Source organism: Oncorhynchus nerka, linkage group LG24, assembly GCF_034236695.1.
Source record: "Oncorhynchus nerka isolate Pitt River linkage group LG24, Oner_Uvic_2.0, whole genome shotgun sequence".
Classification (NCBI taxonomy): Eukaryota; Metazoa; Chordata; class Actinopteri; order Salmoniformes; family Salmonidae; genus Oncorhynchus; species Oncorhynchus nerka.
In genome coordinates this window covers 28,956,648-28,979,968 of record NC_088419.1, presented here as the reverse complement: position 1 = coordinate 28,979,968, position 23,321 = coordinate 28,956,648, and the positions used below count along the sequence as shown (strand labels likewise).

General features: G+C 43.8%; 1 protein-coding gene across 5 annotated transcripts in view; it reads left to right on the top strand.

The window, feature by feature from the left end:
* Positions 1-23,321, top strand: part of LOC115107800 (calcipressin-2-like) — a 126,801-nt gene that overhangs the window by 36,450 nt on the left and 67,030 nt on the right. The window contains exon 1 of one of the 5 annotated variants that reach the window (XM_029631454.2): positions 14,281-14,581. The exons of the other annotated variants lie outside the window; for them this stretch is intronic. Within the exon in view, the coding sequence (XP_029487314.1) occupies positions 14,495-14,581 (87 nt within the window). The 5' untranslated portion in view covers positions 14,281-14,494. Of the gene's footprint in view, positions 1-14,280; positions 14,582-23,321 lie in introns of those variants that run through there. 5 annotated transcript variants of the gene reach the window in all.

Sequence of the window (23,321 nt, the reverse complement as noted above, 5' to 3'; positions counted from 1 at the left end):
AGCCATCACTCTGCAGTCTTCTGTCTCTCTCTTTCACTTCCTCATCTCTCTATTTTCCCTCTCTCTTATGCTTGCTTTCTTTCCCCTTTCTATCCCTCTCTCCCTTTGACTCACTGTTTCATTCCCTTTCTCTCTTTCCTCCAACTCCCCTTCTCTCTCTCTCTCCCTGCGGTATTCAATTTAGGAGCTACATTTTGAACTGTGATATGCCCCTGAAAACACACAAACACAGTTGAGACACACACACACAGACAGACAGACAGACAGACAGACATCCTTTTGAGCTAGTTATACCTTTACCTGTGAGTGCACTGCCTCTTTGACTTCATTGCAGAGATTGCTCAGTTGTCTGTAAGGAGAGAGTGAGAGCTGGCTTGAGCTGGTGTGAGACGCCTCGCCATGTCCTAGTATTAGCATCACAAAATAAGTTCTGCAGCCACTCCTCTCCCCTCTGAGAGATGTAGCCTAGCTATTTCCTCCAGCCGCTCCTCTCCCCCTCTGAGAGATGTAGCCTAGCTATTTCCTCCAGCCGCTCCTCTCCCCCTCTGAGATATGTAGCCTAGCTATTTCCTCCAGCCGCTCCTCTCCCCCTCTGAGATATGTAGCCTAGCTATTTCCTCCAGCCGCTCCTCTCCCCCTCTGAGATATGTAGCCTAGCTATTTCCTCCAGCCGCTCCTCTCCCCCTCTGAGAGATGTAGCCTAGCTATTTCCTCCAGCCGCTCCTCTCCCCCTCTGAGATATGTAGCCTCGCTATTTCCTCCAGCCGCTCCTCTCCCCCTCTGAGAGATGTAGCCTAGCTATTTCCTCCAGCCGCTCCTCTCCCCCTCTGAGAGATGTAGCCTCGCTATTTCCTCCAGCCGCTCCTCTCCCCCTCTGAGAGATGTAGCCTAGCTATTTCCTCCAGCCGCTCCTCTCCCCCTCTGAGAGATGTAGCCTAGCTATTTCCTCCAGCCGCTCCTCTCCCCCTCTGAGAGATGTAGCCTAGCTATTTCCTCCAGCCGCTCCTCTCCCCTCTGAGAGATGTAGCCTAGCTATTTCCTCCAGCCGCTCCTCTCCCCTTTGAGAGATGTAGCCTAGCTATTTCCTCCAGCCGCTCCTCTCCCCTCTGAGATATGTAGCCTAGCTATTTCCTCCAGCCGCTCCTCTCCCCTCTGAGAGATGTAGCCTAGCTATTTCCTCCAGCCGCTCCTCTCCCCTCTGAGAGATGTAGCCTAGCTATTTCCTCCAGCCGCTCCTCTCCCCCTCTGAGAGATGTAGCCTAGCTATTTCCTCCAGCCGCTCCTCTCCCCCTCTGAGAGATGTAGCCTAGCTATTTCCTCCAGCCGCTCCTCTCCCCCTCTGAGAGATGTAGCCTAGCTATTTCCTCCAGCCGCTCCTCTCCCCCTCTGAGATATGTAGCCTAGCTATTTCCTCCAGCCGCTCCTCTCCCCCTCTGAGAGATGTAGCCTAGCTATTTCCTCCAGCCGCTCCTCTCCCCCTCTGAGAGATGTAGCCAAACTATTTCCTCCAGCCGCTCCTCTCCCCCTCAGAGATGTAGCCTAGCTATTTCCTCCAGCCGCTCCTCTCCCCCTCTGAGAGATGTAGCCTAGCTATTTCCTCCAGCCGCTCCTCTCCCCCTCAGAGATGTAGCCTAGCTATTTCCTCCAGCCGCTCCTCTCCCCCTCTGAGAGATGTAGCCTAGCTATTTCCTCTAGCCGCTCCTCTCCCCCTCAGAGATGTAGCCTAGCTATTTCCTCCAGCCTCTCCTCTCCCCCTCAGAGATGTAGCCTAGCTATTTCTCCAGCCGCTCCTCCCCTCTGAGAGATGTAGCCTAGCTATTTCCTCTAGCCGCTCCTCTCCCCCTCAGAGATGTAGCCTAGCTATTTCCTCCAGCCGCTCCTCTCCCCCTCAGAGATGTAGCCTAGCTATTTCCTCCAGCCGCTCCTCTCCCCCTCAGAGATGTAGCCTAGCTATTTCCTCCAGCCGCTCCTCTCCCCTCAGAGATGTAGCCTAGCTATTTCCTCCAGCCGCTCCTCTCCCCTCAGAGATGTAGCCTAGCTATTTCCTCCAGCCTCTCCTCTCCCCTCAGAGATGTAGCCTAGCTATTTCCTCCAGCCGCTCCTCTCCCCCTCAGAGATGTAGCCTAGCTATTTCCTCCAGCCGCTCCTCTCCCCCTCTGAGAGATGTAGCCTAGCTATTTCCTCCAGCCTCTCCTCTCCCCCTCAGAGATGTAGCCTAGCTATTTCCTCCAGCCGCTCCTCTCCCCCTCAGAGATGTAGCCTAGCTATTTCCTCCAGCCGCTCCTCTCCCCCTCAGAGATGTAGCCTAGCTATTTCCTCCAGCCGCTCCTCTCCCCCTCAGAGATGTAGCCTAGCTGTTTCCTCCAGCCGCTCCTCTCCCTCTCTGAGAGATGTAGCCTAGCTATTTCCCCCTGTGATGGCCCTAACTGCAGATGTAGCCCCTGTGTATTGTAGCATATAGGCACCACTGGCTGATCCAATTTGAGATTGACTGACTGGGAGGAAATAGGCTCCATCTGGCCACCTGCTTTTCCTTTAGATGGAGACGCTGATACGACTAGGTCCTGTGTGTCACACAGCGCGCTTCGAAGACCGCTGCAGCTTTCTTCTTGTGTCCAAGGGTGGAAGCAGTAATGTAGAGTTACAGTAGATAGACATGCGTCTATGGCTGTCACGCTTGGAGTGGACATGAGGCAGGACCCTAAAGGCGTCAACATGCTTCAGTTCAGCTGGCGGCTAGCCGAGGTCAGCTAGGCGAACCGAACGAGGTTGATCGCATACTCCTTTATCCCTTAAAATACCTTTGCTTGAAAAACTAGAAAAAAGAGGCAATAGTACTGTTTGTCCCTGTACTGTAGCCAATATATACTTCCTCAAAATTGTCAATTTTGCCGATTTGCAGAGATCTTTTTAAAAAATGTTAGTTTTTTTTAAATTTTCCAACTAACTAAGATATTTGGTGCAGTATTTCTCAATGAAACAATTGGGTTGAAAACGAGTCGTCTCTCATTGAATGACAACAGACTTTATTGAAGAATCCCTACAGTTGACCAATCACGGATGAAGGGGCGTATATAGAAAACATGTTGTGTGCCCGAACAGCTGGGGGAAAAAACCTTACCGAAGTCCAAAACGAACTGTTTCAGCTGGGAAGCATGCCGACGCCTTAATAAAGGCAATTAGTCCCAGTGTCTTCACTTTCTCCACATTACATGGGCAGACTGGCAGTACAGTAAGTGCACCAATGCCTCTTATGGAATACAGCTTGTAGTATACTATACTCCTTTGCATTCGTGTTGGACAACATTGATTCTTTCTTTCTTTTCCGATTTCCCCCTCTTCTATTTGCTGGCATCCAATCATTTTCCATTTGACTCCTTCTCTTTCCTTCTCCATCAATATCTCACCTTTTGTTTCACCCCCATTTTTCTCTCAGGCTCTCTTCCCCCAGCAACTGTAGTGTAGATTTAGTCACACCTTCATTTGTTCACCTTATATGAACCTCATCTCAACCACAGCTCTCTCTTTCTGTTCTCTCTCCATATCTAGCTCCCTCTCCTCTCCCTCTCTCCCCCTTTTCCTTTTCTCTCTATCAATCTCTAGCTCCCTCTACTCTCTTTCTCTCTCATCCCTCTCTCTCTATTTTCTTTCTCTACCTCCCTTCATCTCCTCTCTTCTCCCCCTCTTTCCTCTCTGTGCTGAATGTGATGGCAGCATAGCGGTGTGACTGGGTCTGAATTCTCAGTGAGGTAGTGCTGCAGTGGAGGCAGCAGTCTGAGATTAGGGACATTTCCATAACAAACCCCTCACAGATTGGTTCTGGGCCTCCTCACATAGGGTCCTGGCAGCACTACAGTATTTTTGGAGCAGATTGACGTTTACTGGGATGAATCTTGTCCTGGAGGCAGAGCTCAGCGATTTCCACTAGATGGGCCAGTGGCAATTTGACTATATCGTCAAAATCCATGAAAACAAAAATTAGCTTTTTGTACTTAATTTATGTTTAGGGTTAGACATAAGGTCAACTAACATCAAGGCGGTGGCCCGTTCCTGTAGGTTCATGCTCTACAACATCCGCAGAGTACGACCCTGCCTCACACAGGAAGCGGCGCAGGTCCTAATCCAGGCACTTGTCATCTCCCGCCTGGATTACTGCAACTCGCTGTTGGCTGGGCTCCCTGCCTGTGCCATTAAACCCCTACAACTCATCCAGAACGCCGCAGCCCGTCTGGTGTTCAACCTTCCCAAGTTCTCTCACGTCACCCCGCTCCTCCGCTCCCTCCACTGGCTTCCAGTTGAAGCTCGCATCCGCTACAAGACCATGGTGCTTGCCTACGGAGCTGTGAGGGGAACGGCACCTCAGTACCTCCAGGCTCTGATCAGGCCCTACACCCAAACAAGGGCACTGCGTTCATCCACCTCTGGCCTGCTCGCCTCCCTACCACTGAGGAAGTACAGTTCCCGCTCAGCCCAGTCAAAACTGTTCGCTGCTCTGGCCCCCCAATGGTGGAACAAACTCCCTCACGACGCCAGGACAGCGGAGTCAATCACCACCTTCCGGAGACACCTGAAACCCCACCTCTTTAAGGAATACCTAGGATAGGATAAAGTAATCCCTCTCACCCCCCCTCCCCCTTAAAAGATTTAGATGCACTACTGTTCCACTGGATGTCATAAGGTGAACGCACCAATTTGTAAGTCGCTCTGGATAAGAGCGTCTGCTAAATGACTTAAATGTAAATGTTAGCAGTGAGGTTAGGGTTAGGTTTAAAATGGTATGACTTGTGTGACTATGCCAGCTAGTGAATACCCTGCAGAGCTACCTCCAGGTCATGAGTCAACCCAATAAATGCCAACCTGCATTCTCTTCAGGCATAGTCAGGCCAGCATCAGTCAGTACCAGAGGTCCCGGGGCATAAGGGCTGAGGGCCAGACCCAGATGCAGACACGGGAGGCAGATGGTTTGAGTATTTGATATTTATTAGTTCCAAAAAGGGTAGGCAAGAGAATGGTCGTGGAAAGGCAAAAGGTCAAAACCAGATCAGAGTCCAGGAGGTACAGAGTGGCAGGCAGGCTCGAGGTCAGGGCAGGCAGACTGGTCAGGCAGGTGGGTAGGCAGACTGGTCAGGCAGGTGGGTACAGAGTCAAAAAAACAGGCAAGAGTCAAAACCGGGAGGACTAGCAAAAGAGAGAATAGCAAAGCAGGAGCACGGGAAAAACACGCTGGTTGACTTGAAACAGACCATATGAACTGGCACAGAGAGACAGGAAACACAGGGATAAATACACTGGGGAAAATAAGCGACACCTGGAGGTGACATTCACAAGGACAGGTGAAACAGATCAGGGCGTGACACTGGTGTATCAGTCTGGGTCTTAATTAAGAATATGTCCCTGTGTTCATTGTTGACTGTCTGTGAGAAGATAGAGAGAGCTATCCTGGCATTCACCACAACACCTCCTCATTGTTTTAGAGGAAAAAGGGGGAGGCTTGCAAGCTGAAAAACACCATCCCAACAGTGAAGCACGGGGGTGGTAGCATCATGTTGTGTGGGTGTTTTGCTGCAAGAGGGACTGGTGCACTTCACAAAATAGATGGCATTATGAGGTAGGAAAATGATGTAGATATATTGAAGAAACATCTCAAGACATCAGTTAGGAAGTTAAGGTTTGTCGTAAATGGGTCTTCCAAATGGACAATGACCCCAAGCATACTTCCAAAGATGTGGCAAAATGGCTTAAGGACAACAAAGTCAAGGTATTGGAGTGGCCATCACAAAGCCCTGATCTCAATCCTATAGATAATTTGTGGGCAGAACTGAAAAAGTGTTTGCAAGTAAGGAGGCCTACAAACCTGACTCAGTTGCATCAGCTCTGTCAGGAGGAATGGGCCAAAATTCACCCAACTTATTGTGGGGAGCTTGTGGAAGGCTACCCGAAATGTTGAACACAAGTTAAACAATTTAAAGGCAATGCTACCAAATACTAATTGAGTGTATGTAGACTTCTGACCAACTGGGAATGTGATGAAAGAAATAAAAGCAGAATTAAATAGTTCTCTACTATTATTCTAACATTTCACATTCTTAAAATGAAGTGGTGATCCTAACTGAACTAGGACAGGGAATTTTACTAGGAATAAATGTCAGGAATTGTGAAAAACTGAGTTTAAATGTATTTGGTTAAGGTGTATGTAAACTCCCGTCTTCAACTGTGTGTGAGAATGCTGTTCATTGACTAATGCTAAGCATTCAACACCATTGTGCCCACAAAGCTCATCACTAAGCTAAGGACCCTGGGTCTAAACACCTCCTTCTGCGACTGGATCCTGGACTTCCTGACGGGTTGTCCCTCAGGTGGTAAAGGTAGGTAACAACATGTCTGCCATGCTGATCCTCAACACTGGGGCCCCTCAGGGGTGCGTGCTTAGTCCCCTACTGTACTCCCTGTTCATTCACCCACAACTGCATGGCCAGGCACGACTCCAACACCATCATTAAGTTTTCTGACGACAATGGTAGGCCTGATCACCGACAACGATGAGACAGCCTATAGGGAGGAGGTCAGAGACTGCCAGGACAACAACCTTTCCCTCAACGTGAACAAGACAAAGGAGATGATTGTGGACTACAGGAAAAGGTGGGCCGAACAGGCCCCCATTAACATCGACAGGGCTGTAGTGGAGCAGGTCGAGAGTTTCACTTTCCATGGTGTTCACATCACCAACAAACTATCATGGTCCAAACACACCAAAACAGTCATGATGAAGGCACAACAACACCTTTTCCCCCTAAGGAGACTGAAAAGATTTGGCATGGGTCCCCACATCCTCAAAGTTATACAGCTTCTACATGAAGAGCATCCTGACTGGTTGTATCATCGCCTGGTATGGCAACTGCTCTGCATTGGACCGTAAGGTGCTACAGAGGGTAGTGCGTACGGCCAAGTACATCACCGGGGCCAAGCATCCTGCCATCCAGGACCTATATACTAGGCGGTGTCAGAGGAAGGTCCCCAAAAAATGTTGAAGACTCCAGTTACCCTAGTCATAGACTGTTGTCTCTGCTGGAGCCCAAGTATAGGTTCAAAAGGCTCCTGAACAGCTTCTACCCACAAGCCATAAGCCATAAGACATAGCAATTAATCAAATGGCCCCCCGGACTATTTACATTGGTTGTGTGTTTCAATTCATTCTAAGCTGTTCTGTATGTACTTGTGTACTTGAAAATGTCATTTGTCTGTGTGGTTGCGTGCAGTTCATGCACATGTAATGTACATCTGTACATTCCATGTGCATGCACTGCACGCAACCACATAATGTCAAAGTTGAAACACTCATCTTGAACTTAGAAACAGCTCTGTCTGTGTTGTCCAGAGACTCCTTTGACAACAGGCAGTTCCCAGCAGAGTCTGGGTACAAAGGTCTCTCTCTGGGCTGCTGTTCCACTGAACACTAGATTTTCCATTTCCCCCATTAACGTTTTGTCTGTCAATAACTGGTTAGAAGACTGGGTGGGCCTTCTATTGTGACTCTCCTTTATCTAATCAAGGGTTTCCCACAGGCAGGCAGGCCGTTGTGGCCGGAGTGATGATGGCTTTGTGTGGCCAAAGATAAGCAGCTAAATGGATGGACTGGGCTTTGTTTACAATAGAAAACCGTGGCGAGTGGGAGGCTTTATTGGTTTAAACTGACAGTTTGGTTTCAACTTACCTTATATACAGTTGAGTCCTGAGAAGTACACATCGGATAAGTGAACATACGTCAGTTTAAGTGCAGTTCTGTTGATCGATCCCGTGTCTCTTGCTTCAGGTATCAGGAGTGGACTGTATTCCATTGACTCTGCTGTTACTGTCTCTCTCATCTAACTCTGGTCCCGTTTCTACTCTATTGCCATGTGGACAAGTGGCTGTTAAACTGCAGACAGTCTATCTTTGTGTGTGTTTTATCAAGGACCTTGTAGTGGTGTGTGAAATCAGCCCCAGCCTCTGTCTTAGCCAGCGCAATTAGTCTAAGCGACGAAGCCCTTACACTCTTTTATTTTCAGCTCAACGACACAAACGGGTCCTTGTGAATTATGAAATGGTGTTCCCCCTGGTCACCCACCCACTGGTTTGTGACAGGCTGAGATGGGTTGTTTATCGACACCAAGGAAAACTGTGTGGGTGGGTGTGTGTGTGTGTGTGTGTGTGTGCCGCACGCACGCACACAGAGGCTGATTTTCCATTAAGGAAGGACAACATGATAAAATATTACATTGGTACTGCAGGATCGTTCTGTCAATACACCCAAATAGACAGAGGGGAGAGACAGGGCAAAAGAGAGAGTAAGAGATAGAGAAAGGAAATGAGGAGAGATGGAGTGGAGAGAGGCAAACACATGCTACCCTCTATGCAGTGTACCTGGTTGGCATTAGTGTGAGTGTATGACTTAACACAGTCATGCAATACCGCCATATAATAACCTGTCCCTTGCCTCAGCATGGCTGATGTTCTGTGCATCGCATGTATTCACATACAGATGAGTACTATCCCGGTCTATGTGTATTCCATGGAGGTAATGTGTTAGCTGTATTCCATGGAGGTAATGTGTTAGCCCTATTCCATGGAGGTAATGTGTTAGCTGTATTCCATGGAGGTAATGTGTTAGCTGTATTCCATGGAGGTAATGTGTTAGCTGTATTCCATAGAGGTAATGTGTTAGCTGTATTCCATGGAGGTAATGTGTTAGCTGTATTCCATGGAGGTAATGTGTTAGCTGTATTCCATGGAGGTAATGGGTTAGCTGTATTCCATAGAGGTAATGTGTTAGCTGTATTCCATGGAGGTAATGTTTTAGCTGTATTCCATGGAGGTAATGTGTTAGCTGTATTCCATGGAGGTAATGTGTTAGCTGTATTCCATAGAGGTAATGTGTTAGCTGTATTCCATAGAGGTAATGTGTTAGCTGTATTCCATGGAGGTAATGTTTTAGCTGTATTCCATGGAGGTAATGTGTTAGCTGTATTCCATGGAGGTAATGTGTTAGCTGTATTCTATGGCACCTCTGTTGTTTACCCTGGATAATAGCTGTGCTTCACCACCGGGTAGCTCAAATTCTAAGACGAGGAGGAGGAGGCAGACTGGTCAGTGGAAGATGTGATATGAACACAAAGCACCCCTGTAAAATAACGTCAGCATTAGACCCATGTATTAATCATCATCATTTCATCCTTTGATACAAGTAGTGTTTACTACAGTAGAATAAGCAATGAGGATGCGGAAATGAATTCTAATATGATTATTATATGACTATAAGTGGTTATACTAGTATTTTATCAATCTTTTTAGAATATTAAATTAATTGGTATATGTTTCATTAGCCTCACCAACGCTGCCTGATCCCGCAAGCTTACATGATTGTTGCTGCACGTCATTGGCGGTCGTTGCCATTTAAGATGAGGGAGGATGATCATTTTCTTAATGAACATGGCCTTATTTCTATTACAGCGTATTGGATGACTGTCATTCATATTCCATTCACCCAGCTCAATGTAACAGTGATAGGTTTAGGCTAATACGTGATACTTACATTTACCGTGTACTCATCATGAGGTTGCTACAACCTAGCCTATGAATGAAAGTTTACAACGTAGGTGCACAGGTCGAGAGAATTTTGAATAATCCCGGTGACAGACAGTGACACATTCAATACCGCCTTGCACACTCTTGCCTGCATTTCTCTGTACAAGGGTGTAATCATTAGTCCAACAGTTGCAAACAAGCATTTCAATTGGACAATATCAGGTATGTTTATCCCCATGTTTTTCAACAGAATCGGCGCAATGAATACACCCCATGTCATACGCAAACACAGTTCACTTACATAGCAGCCACATAAAAACAACTTGTTGTGTGTATATAGTAGAGGTCGACCGATTAATCGGAATGAACGATTAATTAGGGCCGATTTCAAGTTTTCATAACAATCGGAAATCGGTATTTTTGGGCGCCGATTTTGCCGATTTTTAAAAAATGTATTTAGCACCTTTATTTAACTAGGCAAGTCAGTTAAGAACACATTCTTATTTTCAATGACGGCCTAGGAACGAGGCAGAACGACAGATTTTTACCTTGTCAGCTCGGGGGATCCAATCTTGCAACCTTACAGTTAACTTGTCCAACGCTCTAACCACCTGATTACATTGCACTCCAATAGGAGCCTGCCTGTTACGCGAATGCAGTAAGCCAAGGTAAGTTTGCTAGCTAGCATTAAACTTATCTTATAAAAAACAATCAATCAACGACTGTCGTTGCTCCAATGTGTACTTAACCATAAACATGAATGCCTTTCTTAAAATCAATACACAAGTATATATTTTTAAACCTGCATATTTAGCTAAAAGAAATCCAGGATAGCAGGCAATATTAACCAGGTGAAATTGTGTCACTTCTCTAGCGTTCATTGGACACAGAGTCAGGGTCTCTGCAACAGTTTGGGCCGCCTGGCTCTTTGCCAACTAATTTGCCAGAATTGTACGTAATTATGACATAACATTGAAGGTTGTGCAATGTAACAGGAATATTTAGACTCATGGATGCCACCCGTTGGATGAAATACGGAACGGATGAAACCTTTTTTTACCGTACATGTCTTCCATAGAGAATGTCTTGATCTACTTCAAATAAGGTCTGTGTTTCGTGCTTAAACCGCCTCTGCGTTTTGATACCCGTGTAAATCCCACTAGGATAAGGTAACGTTTGTCAACATATTTTCATAAATCCACTCTACAAAAAAAATGATCTTCGCTTATATTTAGCCAATATTGATCAGAGTTACCTTATCCTATGGATATCTACACAGTTATAAAATTGGCCAGGTGGTGTAAGCCTACACGAAACAACCTTATTTTAAGTGAATCTAAAATTATTCTATGGAATAAATGAATGAAGGAACTGCTTTTCAGATTTTGCTAGAAGGTGTCATGGGAATTATGACTCACACTTTGGTAGTCAATTCTTACCATGCCAATTATTAAAATAGGATTTCCTGCATATAGAATATTAGTTTTTGTTTTCAACATTCATCACAGGTAACTTAAACTCTATTTTTATTCAAACAGTTGAGAGTATTTGTCTCCTAAGCAGACTCTTCAGTATCATTGTCACTTCAGAGCTGTGTGTGTGTGTGTGTTTTACAGATGGCAGAGAAAAGCAGAGCACCAGTGTGGGACTGTTACATGGAATTGGCACCAGGGAAAGCAAGGTGTCTTATTTGTCATAAAGATGTAAGCATGGGGTCAGCAACGGCTAAATAAAAAAATACCACCAACATGTGGAACACCCATCCAAAAGCCCATAATATATATTATATTAAGTTCAAATAAAAGTGTTCATTATTCATTCAGTATTGTTGCAATTGGCATTATTACAAAAATGTGTGTGTGTGTGTGTGTGTGTGTGTGTGTGTGTGTGTGTGTGTGTATATATAAATACTTTTTTTTTTTAATCGGACAATTAATCGGTATCAGCTTTTTTTGTCCTCAAATAATCGGTATCGGCGTTGAAAAATCATAATCGGCCGACCTCTAGTATATAGTTCCTTCAAGCATCTATCAATATACTCTCCTCATCTCACCTTTTCCATCACTTGTGGACTTCAGTGTCACGTCATAGTCAACCAGAACTACTAGAACTAATAAATCTGCTACAATCATGCAGTACAGTGTACAGTCAGAAAGCAGTTTAGCAGGCCCCAGTGGCAATAAATTAATAAAACCAAAAGCTTACCTTGACTTGGAAGGGTTCCAGTGTTGGATAGCCATAGCCAGCTAGCTAACATAGCATCCCTCTCTGTTTGAGCTGGGTGTTTGAGTAGGCTAAACTCTCTCTCTCTCTCTCTCTCTCTCTCTCTCTCTCTCTCTCTCTCTCTCTCTCCTTAATTTTGGAATAAATTAATTTGTTAAAAACAGATCAACTATTGTCTTTCTCTCTCTTTTAGTCAACTACTCACCACATTTTATGCACTGCAGTGCTAGCTAGCTGTAGCTTATGCTTTCAGTACTAGATTAATTCTCTGATCCTTTGATTGGGTGGACAACATGCCAGTTCATGCTGCAAGAGCCCTGATAGGTTGGAGGACGTCCTCCAGTCATAATTACTGTGTAAGTCTATATACAGTGCCTTGCGAAAGTATTCGGCCCCCTTGAACTTTGCGACCTTTTGCCACATTTCATGCTTCAAACATAAAGATATAAAACTGTATTTTTTGTGAAGAATCAACAACAAGTGGGACACAATCATGAAGTGGAACGACATTTATTGGATATTTGGGCGTGCAAAATTATTCAGCCCCCTTAAGTTAATACTTTGTAGCGCCACCTTTTGCTGCGATTACAGCTGTAAGTCGCTTGGGGTATGTCTCTATCAGTTTTGCACATCGAGAGACTGAATTTTTTTCCCATTCCTCCTTGCAAAACAGCTCGAGCTTAGTGAGGTTGGATGGGGAGCATTTGTGAACAGCAGTTTTCAGTTCTTTCCACAGATTCTCGATTGGATTCAGGTCTGGACTTTGGCTTGGCCATTCTAACACCTGGATATGTTTATTTTTGAACCATTCCATTGTAGATTTTGCTTTATGTTTTGGATCGTTGTCTTGTTGGAAGACAAATCTCCGTCCCAGTCTCAGGTCTTTTGCAGACTCCATCAGGTTTTCTTCCAGAATGGTCCTGTATTTGGCTCCATCCATCTTCCCATCAATTGTAACCATCTTCCCTGTCCCTGCTGAAGAAAAGCAGGCCCAAACCATGATGCTGCCACCACCATGTTTGACAGTGGGGATGGTGTGTTCAGGGTGATGAGCTGTGTTGCTTTTACGCCAAACATAACGTTTTGCATTGTTGCCAAAAAGTTCAATTTTGGTTTCATCTGACCAGAGCATCTTCTTCCACATGTTTGGTGAGTCTCCCAGGTGGCTTGTGGCAAACTTTAAACGACACTTTTTATGGATATCTTTAAGAAATGGCTTTCTTTTTGCCACTCTTCCATAAAGGCCAGATCTGTGCAATATTCGACTGATTGTTGTCCTATGGACAGAGTCTCCCACCTCAGCTGTAGATCTCTGCAGTTCATCCAGAGTGATCATGGGCCTCTTGGCTGCATCTCTGATCAGTCTTCTCCTTGTATGAGCTGAAGGTTTAGAGGGACGGCCAGGTCTTGGTAGATTTGCAGTGGTCTGATACTCCTTCCATTTCAAGATTATCACTTGCACAGTGCTCCTTGGGATGTTTAAAGCTTGGGAAATCTTTTTGTATCCAAATCCGGCTTTAAACTTCTTCACAACAGTATCTCGGACCTGCCTGGTGTGTTCCTTGTTCCTCATGATGCTCTCTGCGCTTTTAATGGACCTCTGAGACTATCACAGTGCAGGTGCATTTATACGGAGACTTGATTACACACAGGTGGATTGTATTTATCATCATTAGTCATTTAGGTCAACATTGGATCATTCAGAGATCCTCACTGAACTTCTGGAGAGAGTTTGCTGCACTGAAAGTAAAGGGGCTGAATAATTTTGCACGCCCAATTTTTCAGTTTTTGATTTGTTAAAAAAGTTTGAAATATCCAATAAATGTCGTTCCACTTCCTGATTGTGTCCCACTTGTTGTTTATTCTTCACAAAAAAATACAGTTTTATATCTTTATGTTTGAAGCCTGAAATGTGGCAAAAGGTCGCAAAGTTCAAGGGGGCCGAATACTTTCGCAAGGCACTTGTAGGTGAAGAACCATGAGCATTGAAGTCAATGTACCCAGAGGAGGAAGGAAGCTAGCTGTCCTCCAGCTACACCATGGTGCTACCCTACAGAGTGCTGCTGAGACTACTGTAGATCTTCATTGCAACAGTTTATTTTCATCAATTATTTGGTGACGTGAATATATTTATTATAAAAAGGACAACTTTTTTTAAATTGTTCACTATTTTTATGAAGTTCACTAAGGAGGATGGTCCTCCCCTTCCTCCTCTGAGGAGCCTCCACTGCTGCACATGTAGTGCAGCGGGAATCAGCCTGGTATTTATGACGCTAATATTCCATATTCATACTGCAGAATATGGTTTGAATCCTTCCTCAGAGCCAATGTGTCTGAGTGTGTCTCTTGATTTTAGGGAGCATGGTGTGGAATACAAATCAACGTTTGATATTGTGTGTGTGTGCTGGGGGCAGTGATGTCATAACTGGAAGAGGCAGCGAGGGGAGGGGGGGGCTAGTTGTCTGATTCCTCTCGGAGTCTCGACTTCTCCAGTCAGCCAGCTCTGACTAACAACCAGCCTGCCTCACAGCTAGAGATTATTACAGAGTGGGCTCTTCAGAGCACAATACAACACACACACTCTCCTCCTCACACACACACACCGGCGTGAACACACACACAGAAACACACAGCCAGGTGCTCCGGACCGAGACGTAGATTCTAGCAGTTATTTGTCTGTTTGAGCGGTACAGAGAGGAGCAAAGTGGAAATGCCTTCCCGAAACCTGGACTGTGATATCTTTGTCCTCATTGCCTGTGTGGTGGACGTTGAGGTGTTCACCAGTCAGGAGGTCAAGGTAGGACAAGATACACATACACATTCCTAGAAGGCAGCACAGAACACACTTCACACACATTTTAGAATACAGGACTAGAATGTGTGTTCTGTGGGTCTGTCTATGCTGCTCAAACAACTCGGCACAACTGAATTTTGTGCTTTCAGTCTGCAATTACTGTAAGACTATTCTGAGGGTGTGTCTGACAGTGTTGTACAGTGACCGTTGTTTTGTCCCATCATCAGCCGACTAGAAGTGACACCATGTCAATGTGAACACTGTCTCCGCTGTGAGTCCAGCTGGACCAGATGAGCTGATGGATAAATGGCTGTGTTCTGTTTGATGTGGGATTAGAGAGACATTAGGTTAGCTCGTCACCTGTCAGTAACTCCACAGATGCCATTTTAATTAACCTTTATTTAACTGGGCAAGTCAGTTAAGAACAAATTCTTATTTACAATGGTGGCCTAGGAACGGTGGGTTAACTGCCTTGTTCAGGGGCAGAACAACAGAGGTTAACCATGTCAGATCGGGGATTTGATCTAGCAACCTTTCGGTTACTGGCTCAATGCTCTAACCACTAGGCTACCTGCTGCCAATGCGCATGCCTAGTGTAGTTAACAAGGTGTACAGGTTAGTACAGGTTAGCTGCCCAGCTAACCTGTACTGTCTGTTTCTGATTGTATTACTGTCTGTACATGCGCAACAAACCTTTGATGTATTGATTTTAACACTGAAGTATTATTTGTATGCACTGTATGGAGTTGGTGTTCATTTTACATCAAACATGTCAGAGCCTTTTTACCATTACTTTGATTTGTGTTGGAACAAGTTTCATTTTTAGGGTGAAGTGTGTTGAATTGCACAGCAAGATGCTGCAGCTTTGTTCTACTTTTGGCACTCTCAAATGTTCATAATTTACTTGCGTAAGACACACACACACACACACACACTCATGCACACACTACTGTGCATCCATCCATAATAGTCAGTGATTAGGAAAGGAGGCTCTGTCTGAGTGATCATTACTCCTCCAATCACATTGGACCCACATGTTTTGTTTAAGGTATCACTGTCTGCTGCTCGGCTACTCTGGTCTGGCTGCTCTCCCAACCACCATCTTCAACTGGGTTAATCATCTAAAATATAGAAGATTCTGGAATCTAGACTATCCTCTGATAGAAGATGAGGCAGAGAGACTGAAGAGATGAAGTTATGATTGGAGTGATGTGAAGAATTGTTTTATGGAATATCTATATAGGAGTCAAGGAGGCCCATTATCAGCAACCATCACTCCTGTCTTCTAAAGGCACAGGTTTATCATTTTAAAAGGCTAATGGATCATTAGAAAACCCTTTTGCAATTATGTTAGCACAGCTGAAAACTGTTGTGCTCATTAAAGAAGCAATACAACTGGCCTTCTTTAGACTAGTTGAGTATCTGGAGCATCAGCATTTGTGGGTTCAATTTACAGGCTCCAAATGGCCAGAAACAAAGAACTTTCTTCTGAAACTCATCAGTCTATTCTTGTTCTGAGAAATGAAGGCTATTCCATGCGAGAAATTGCCAAGAAACTGAAGATCTGGTACAACGCTGTGTACTACTCCCTTCACAGAACAGCGCAAACTGGCTCTAACCAGAATAGAAAGAGGAGTGGGAGGCCCCGGTGCACAACTGAGCAAGAGGACAAGTACATTAGTGTCTAGTTTGAGAAACAGACGCCTCACAAGTCCTCAACTGCCAGCTTTATTAAATAGTACCCACAAAACACCAGTCTCAACGTCAACAGTGAAGAGGCGACTCCGAGACTCTGCCTTCCTCTGTCCAGTGTCTGTGTTCTTTTGCCCATCTTAATCTTTTATTTTTATTGGCCAGTCTGAGATATTCCTTTTTTCTTTGCAACTCTGCCTAGAAGGCCAGCATCCTGGAGTCCCGGGTACTATTTAATGAAGCTGCCAGTTGAGGACTTGTGAGGCGTCTCACAAACTTTCTCAAACTCAGTTGTGCTCAGTTGTGCACCGGGGCCTCCCACTCTTCTATTCTGGTTAGTGCCAGTTTGCGCTGTTCTGTGAAGGAAGTAGTACACAGAGTGGCAATTTCTCGCATGGAATAGCCTTCATTTCTCAGAACAAGAATAGACTGATGAGTTTCAGAAGAAAGTTCTTTGTTTCTGGCCATTTTGAGCCTGTAATTAAACCCATAAATCCTGATGCTCCAGATACTCAACTAGTCTAAAGAAGGCCAGTTTTATTGCTTTTTTAATTAGGACAACAGTTTTCAATGTGCTAACATACTTGCAAAATGGTTTTCTAATGATCAATTATCCTTTTAAAATGATGAACTTGGATTAGCTAACACAACATGCCGTTGGAACACAGGAGTGATTGTTGCTGATAATGGGCCTCCTTGACTCCTATATAGATATTCCATTAAAATAATTCTGCCGTTTCCAGCTACAATAGTAATTTACAACATTAACAATGTCTACACTGTATTTCTGATCAATTTTATGTTATTTTAATGGACAAAAAAATTGCTTTTCTTTCAAAAACAAGCAAATTTCTAGTGACCCCAAACTTTTGAACGGTAGTGTAGATGGAGGATAACAGCTGAGATCTTAACCGCTCTGAAGCGCTCTGATTTCAACGCTAAAGCAGCTTCTCCCTATGCTTAGTCACAGCAGCTAATGGTGGTGACCAAGTCACTTCTATCACTTGCTGCTGAGAATAACACTGACACGAATGTGTTATTTTACATGTTGCCAGGCTTCCATATCCCTTCTGCCACAGATACTTATGAATATGGATTGAATATGGAATGAATATGGAGTGAATATGGAATGAATATGGAGTGAATATGGAATGAATATGGAGTGAATATGGAGTGTTGAAGCCGCTCAGTCGTGGGTTCTTAATGTTCACACGAGCATGTCTACAGCCTGACGTGACTGGTCAACGGTGTTGTTGACCATGACATGGCACCATGACCTCTCTCTCCCCCTTCTCTTCCTCCTTTTTCTCCCCCTCCCCCCTCGCTCCCTTCCTGCTCTCTTTCTCTCATTCTCTCTCCCTCTCTCTCCCTCCCTCTTCCACCCCCTTTCTCTCTCCCCCCACAGTCTGCCTGTGTCCATGCTTTCCATTGAGCTGTGTCCTATATAGTCAAAAGAGGGGTTAGAGGTTAAGGCAGGCTGTAATACCATTTAATGACAGGAGGAGTAGCCGGTCACAGAGACATGTCATCTCTCGCTTCAGCCCTACAGTAAGAAACTCACCAGTCACCAGAGTCAGGACCAGGGTCAGTGTCATTCCTGTACAAGTCGTGAACTTGAACCCTGACTTGTGACCTATCAGCCTCCTGAATTTTGAAAGACTGAGCAATTATGGAGGTCTCTATGAAGGTTACAGTTACTGTAGTAGGCTGTGTTAATAATGAGTTGTTTTGACACTGTACTCCTTGAATAAGTGAACTTGGTTCTGAACTGTATTTTAATTTTTTATTTTTATATTGACGTTTATGGGTGCGTTGTTTGGGATACTGTACTGTGGGTGATTGAGCACAGAAATACTATATTCCCAACACTAAACACTATCATTACTGAAGTAATTGCTGTGTACTGACTATGGAAACATGACGGTGAAAGAGGTCATGGCAGTGGTTTGGGTTAAGGATGGGGTAGGTTCAGGTTGGAGTGTAGTTCAGGGTCAGTGAGAGGGTAAAACTGTCTCTCAGCTGTATTTACAGGGAGGCATTTTCACAACATGGTTGTTAACATGAGGAAGTCACCATTTCTGTTAGTTATACAAATATTACTATGATCCCAAGAGGTCCATTCATCATAATTCCTATTCAGCCAGTGTATGAAGAATCATTTTGATTTCAAGCATTCACATCTGTCTAGCTCTTTTTGAATATACTGTAGTTTTGTTCTTTCTGATCTACCACCATGATAGATAAAGGAACTGTGATCCCAGCATTTGTTCATATTGCATCTCTTTAGTGTCCCATTGTGTGAATTTTACACTCTATAACTGGATTCTCTGTTTAGTTGGGTGTTTAACCTCTCTGGGATATGTGGGACGGTAGAGTCCCACTTGGCCAAAAGCCAGAGAAAATGCAGAGCGCCAAATTCAAATAAATTCCTGTAAAAATCAAGCTTTCATGAAATCACACATGTAAGAAACCAAATTAAAGCTACAGGTGTTGTGAATCCAGCCAACATGTCAGATTTCAAAAAGTATTTTTGGCGAAAGCAAACGATGCTATTATCTGAGCACCTCCATAAACAAAAGAGAGAAAACATATTTCAACCCTGCAGGCGCGACACAGAAATAAAAATATAAATCATGCCTTACCTTTGACGAGCTTCTTCTGTTGGCACTCCAATATGTCCCATAAACATCACAAATGGTCCTTTTGTTCGATTAATTCCGTCCATATATATCCAAAATGTCCATTTATTTGACGCGTTTGATCCAGAAAAACACTGGTTCCAACTTGCGCAACGTGACTACAAAATATCTCAAAAGTTACCTGTAAACATTTCAAAATACTTTGGTAATACAACTTTAGTTTAAGTAAATAATCTATAAAATTGAGGACGGGATGATCTGTGTTCAATACAGGAAGAAAACAAACTGATGCATGCTTTCTGGTCATGCGCCTCTATCAAACAGTACACATGAAGTGACCCTCGTTCAAGATGGCCGTACTTCTACATTACACAAAGGAATAACCTCAACCAATTTCTGGTGACATCCAGTGGAAGCGGTAGGAACTGCAAGCAAGTCCCTTAGTCCCTTACAAATCTGGATTCCCAACTCATTGAAAAGAGAGTGACCTCAAAAACAAAAATCTGAATGGTTTGTCCTCGGGGTTTCGCCTGCTACATAAGTTCTGTTATACTCACAGACATGATTCAAACAGTTTTAGAAACTTCAGAGTGTTTTCTATCCAAATCTACAATGCATATCTTATCTTCTGGGGATGAGTAGCAGGCAGTTGAATTTGGGCATGCTTTTCATCCAAAATTCCAAATGCTGCCCCCTATCCTAGAGAAGTTAAAAGGTAAGGAGAAAGAGAACAGAGAAAGAGGGGCTCAATTAGAAAAGTTAGGAATGTTACTATGAACAGGCTTAACCTGGCACAGACATTAGATATTCTATCTCGTTGTACTGAGCAGGGGTTAGATAAAACCCCTATTTCCATAAAGCCTGACCAATCACAATGTGCTGTAATAAAGTGTGGTGTTTTAATGAATGAGAATTCATTAACCTTTGAGAAATCTATCCATGCCAGTTCTAATGGGCGACTTGTTCAATTTCTCCTCTAAGATGGAAAATCACATTGCAGTAAAATGACTGGATGGATGGATAGGGGATGTTATTAACAATCCTTCCTCCCCCACAAGCTTGCTATGTGAAATTTCCTGCCCTGGTTAAAACATGACCATTCCTTACACGAGGTTACACAACGCAGGAGCTATTTTTGGCTGTAGGTCAAGGTTCAACATGAAAAAGAGCAATCTGGGAGTCTAGAGTCTGGATGTGTTTAAGATGAATTATAGTTTCTTCCCCTAAAAGGAAGAGAGAACAGAAAAACCCTGTATTCTGGCCTCTGTTTCTTTAGTCTCTGGCTGATTCATCTCCTAGTCTGTCTGTATGTGATTAAAGCCAAAGCCTGTGTTGTTAAAGTTGACATTCATCTGTGAATGAGTCTAAAGGTGAGCCTAGTTTCATGTTGAGTTGTTCGCCTCTCCTCTCCTCTGCTGCCCCTGTTAAGAAGGGATTGATGAGATTAATGCCAGTAAGTGAACAGTAAACATGCCTGTTTGGCTCTGGTAGCTTACCACTGTAATTACGTAAATATCCACACGCATACCGCATCGCCTTCAAAGGCGGCTGTGGAAAAAACACAACACCTTGGATCACTTTTGTTCCTTCCTCTAACACAGCCCCATTTAACTTGTAATTTTATTCCAGTGGAGAGCTGTTGTGTTCCTATTGGAGAGAGTGCTTCTCATACTGATGAGGAGTGGTCTGTCCTGTCGTCCAGTGCTGCTGGTTTGCTGTAGATATATCTGTGTGTTGCTCAAGGAGAGGTGTTAACAGAAAGGTTAAGTTGAGTGGCACTTCCCTCTGTCACTCACTTAGCCCAGGGATATTCAACCGGAGTTCCGTGGGGGTACTGCAGGGCGTCCGCAAAGAAAATCTAATAAAAATACAAAATACAGTGCCTTGCGAAAGTATTCGGCCCCCTTGAACTTTGCGACCTTTTGCCACATTTCAGGCTTCAAACATAAAGATATAAAACTGTATTTTTTTGTGAAGAATCAACAACAAGTGGGACACAATCATGAAGTGGAACGACATTTATTGGATATTTCAAACTTTTTTAACAAATCAAAAACTGAAAAATTGGGCGTGCAAAATTATTCAGCCCCGTTAAGTTAATACTTTGTAGCGCCACCTTTTGCTGCGATTACAGCTGTAAGTCGCTTGGGGTATGTCTCTATCAGTTTTGCACATCGAGAGACTGACATTTTTTCCCATTCCTCCTTGCAAAACAGCTTGAGCTCAGTGAGGTTGGATGGAGAGCATTTGTGAACAGCAGTTTTCAGTTCTTTCCACAGATTCTCGATTGGATTCAGGTCTGGACTTTGACTTGGCCATTCTAACACCTGGATATGTTTATTTTTGAACCATTCCATTGTAGATTTTGCTTTATGTTTTGGATCATTGTCTTGATGGAAGACAAATCTCCGTCCCAGTCTCAGGTCTTTTGCAGACTCCATCAGGTTTTCTTCCAGAATGGTCCTGTATTTGGCTCCATCCATCTTCCCATCAATTTTAACCATCTTCCCTGTCCCTGCTAAAGAAAAGCAGGCCCAAACCATGATGCTGCCACCACCATGTTTGACAGTGGGGATGGTGTGTTCAGGGTGATGAGCTGTGTTGCTTTTACGCCAAACATAACGTTTTGCATTGTTGCCAAAAGTTCAATTTTGGTTTCATCTGACCAGAGCACCTTCTTCCACATGTTTGGTGTGTCTCCCAGGTGGCTTGTGGCAAACTTTAAACGACACTTTTTATGGATATCTTTAAGAAATGGCTTTCTTCTTGCCACTCTTCCATAAAGGCCAGATTTGTGCAATATACGACTGATTGTTGTCCTATGGACAGAGTGTCCCACCTCAGCTGTAGATCTCTGCAGTTCATCCAGAGTGATCATGGGCCTCTTGGCTGCATCTCTGATCAGTCTTCTCCTTGTATGAGCTGAAAGTTTAGAGGGACGGCCAGGTCTTGGTAGATTTGCAGTGGTCTGATACTCCTTCCATTTCAATATTATCGCTTGCACAGTGCTCCTTGGGATGTTTAAAGCTTGGGAAATCTTTTTGTATCCAAATCCGGCTTTAAACTTCTTCACAACAGTATCTCGGACCTGCCTGGTGTGTTCCTTGTTCTTCATGATGCTCTCTGCGCTTTTAACGGACCTCTGAGACTATCACAGTGCATGTGCATTTATACGGAGACTTGATTACACACAGGTGGATTGTATTTATCATCATTAGTCATTTAGGTCAACATTGGATCATTCAGAGATCCTCACTGAACTTCTGGAGAGAGTTTGCTGCACTGAAAGTAAAGGGGCTGAATAATTTTGCACGCCCAATTTTTCAGTTTTTGATTTGTTAAAAAAGTTTGAAATATCCAATAAATGTCGTTCCACTTCATGATTGTGTCCCACTTGTTGTAGATTCTTCACAAAAAAATACAGTTTTATATATTTATGTTTGAAGCCTGAAATGTGGCAAAAGGTTGCAAAGTTCAAGGGGGCCGAATACTTTCGCAAGGCACTGTATATAAAAAACAATAGCTTTTTTTTTTTAAATTCGTTGTTTTTATGAATATCACTAGCAACAACAGAATAAACATTTTTTTTATTACATACCAGCAGTAAAAAAAGAGGAGAATATACTGTATCTTTCCAATGATGTCAACTTCTCAACTCCTAATGTTGAGCAAATTACACTCATTGGAGCCAATTACATTCAGTATCTGACATAGGCTTTGAAAAAGCAGCTGTGAATATCCTACCTGTGCAGTAAGTGATGCTGGCTGTTGGTAAGCTTTCTTGACTTGCACATTCATTTTTGCCAACTAAACCGGGGCTCTTAGAGAAAATGTTTTTGGAGTTACCGTTCTAGCTAATAGGCTGTTAGTTTCCATTTCCTCTTCCAATTATAATGTGGGGAGGCTAAAATAATGAATATCGATCTACCAAATCTATTCATTTTATGATATACCTGATGATATCATTCACCTGATCACAAGTTCATTTATTTTTGTTCGCTAATGTATGATGGGGTCCCTGGGTCTCTGGTTCGTCTTGGCAAGATAAGTTTGAAGACCTCTGAACGTAACACTCAGTGGTAATGTCATGCTTTACTGGGCTTTACTTGTATACGTCAGAGAGAGTTGGATGTTTAGAAACCAGGGCTGCTGCTTGGCCTATCCCCAGGCTTCCTACACAACACATTATGTTCTCTCCATATCTCTGTTTTTTGCCGACTCACATTTGATTTTGAGCCTTTGCGTCACCCCTTACTCCCCCAAACTCTCAAATGTGAGGCTGTCAACACAAGTACCTCAAATAGCCACTTAGCTATGGAAGTATGCAGAGTACTGCTCATTTTCTCTGAATAAAAGTTGTGATTAATTATAACACTGTTAGTTAGCAGACACAATAATGCTAGACACCAATG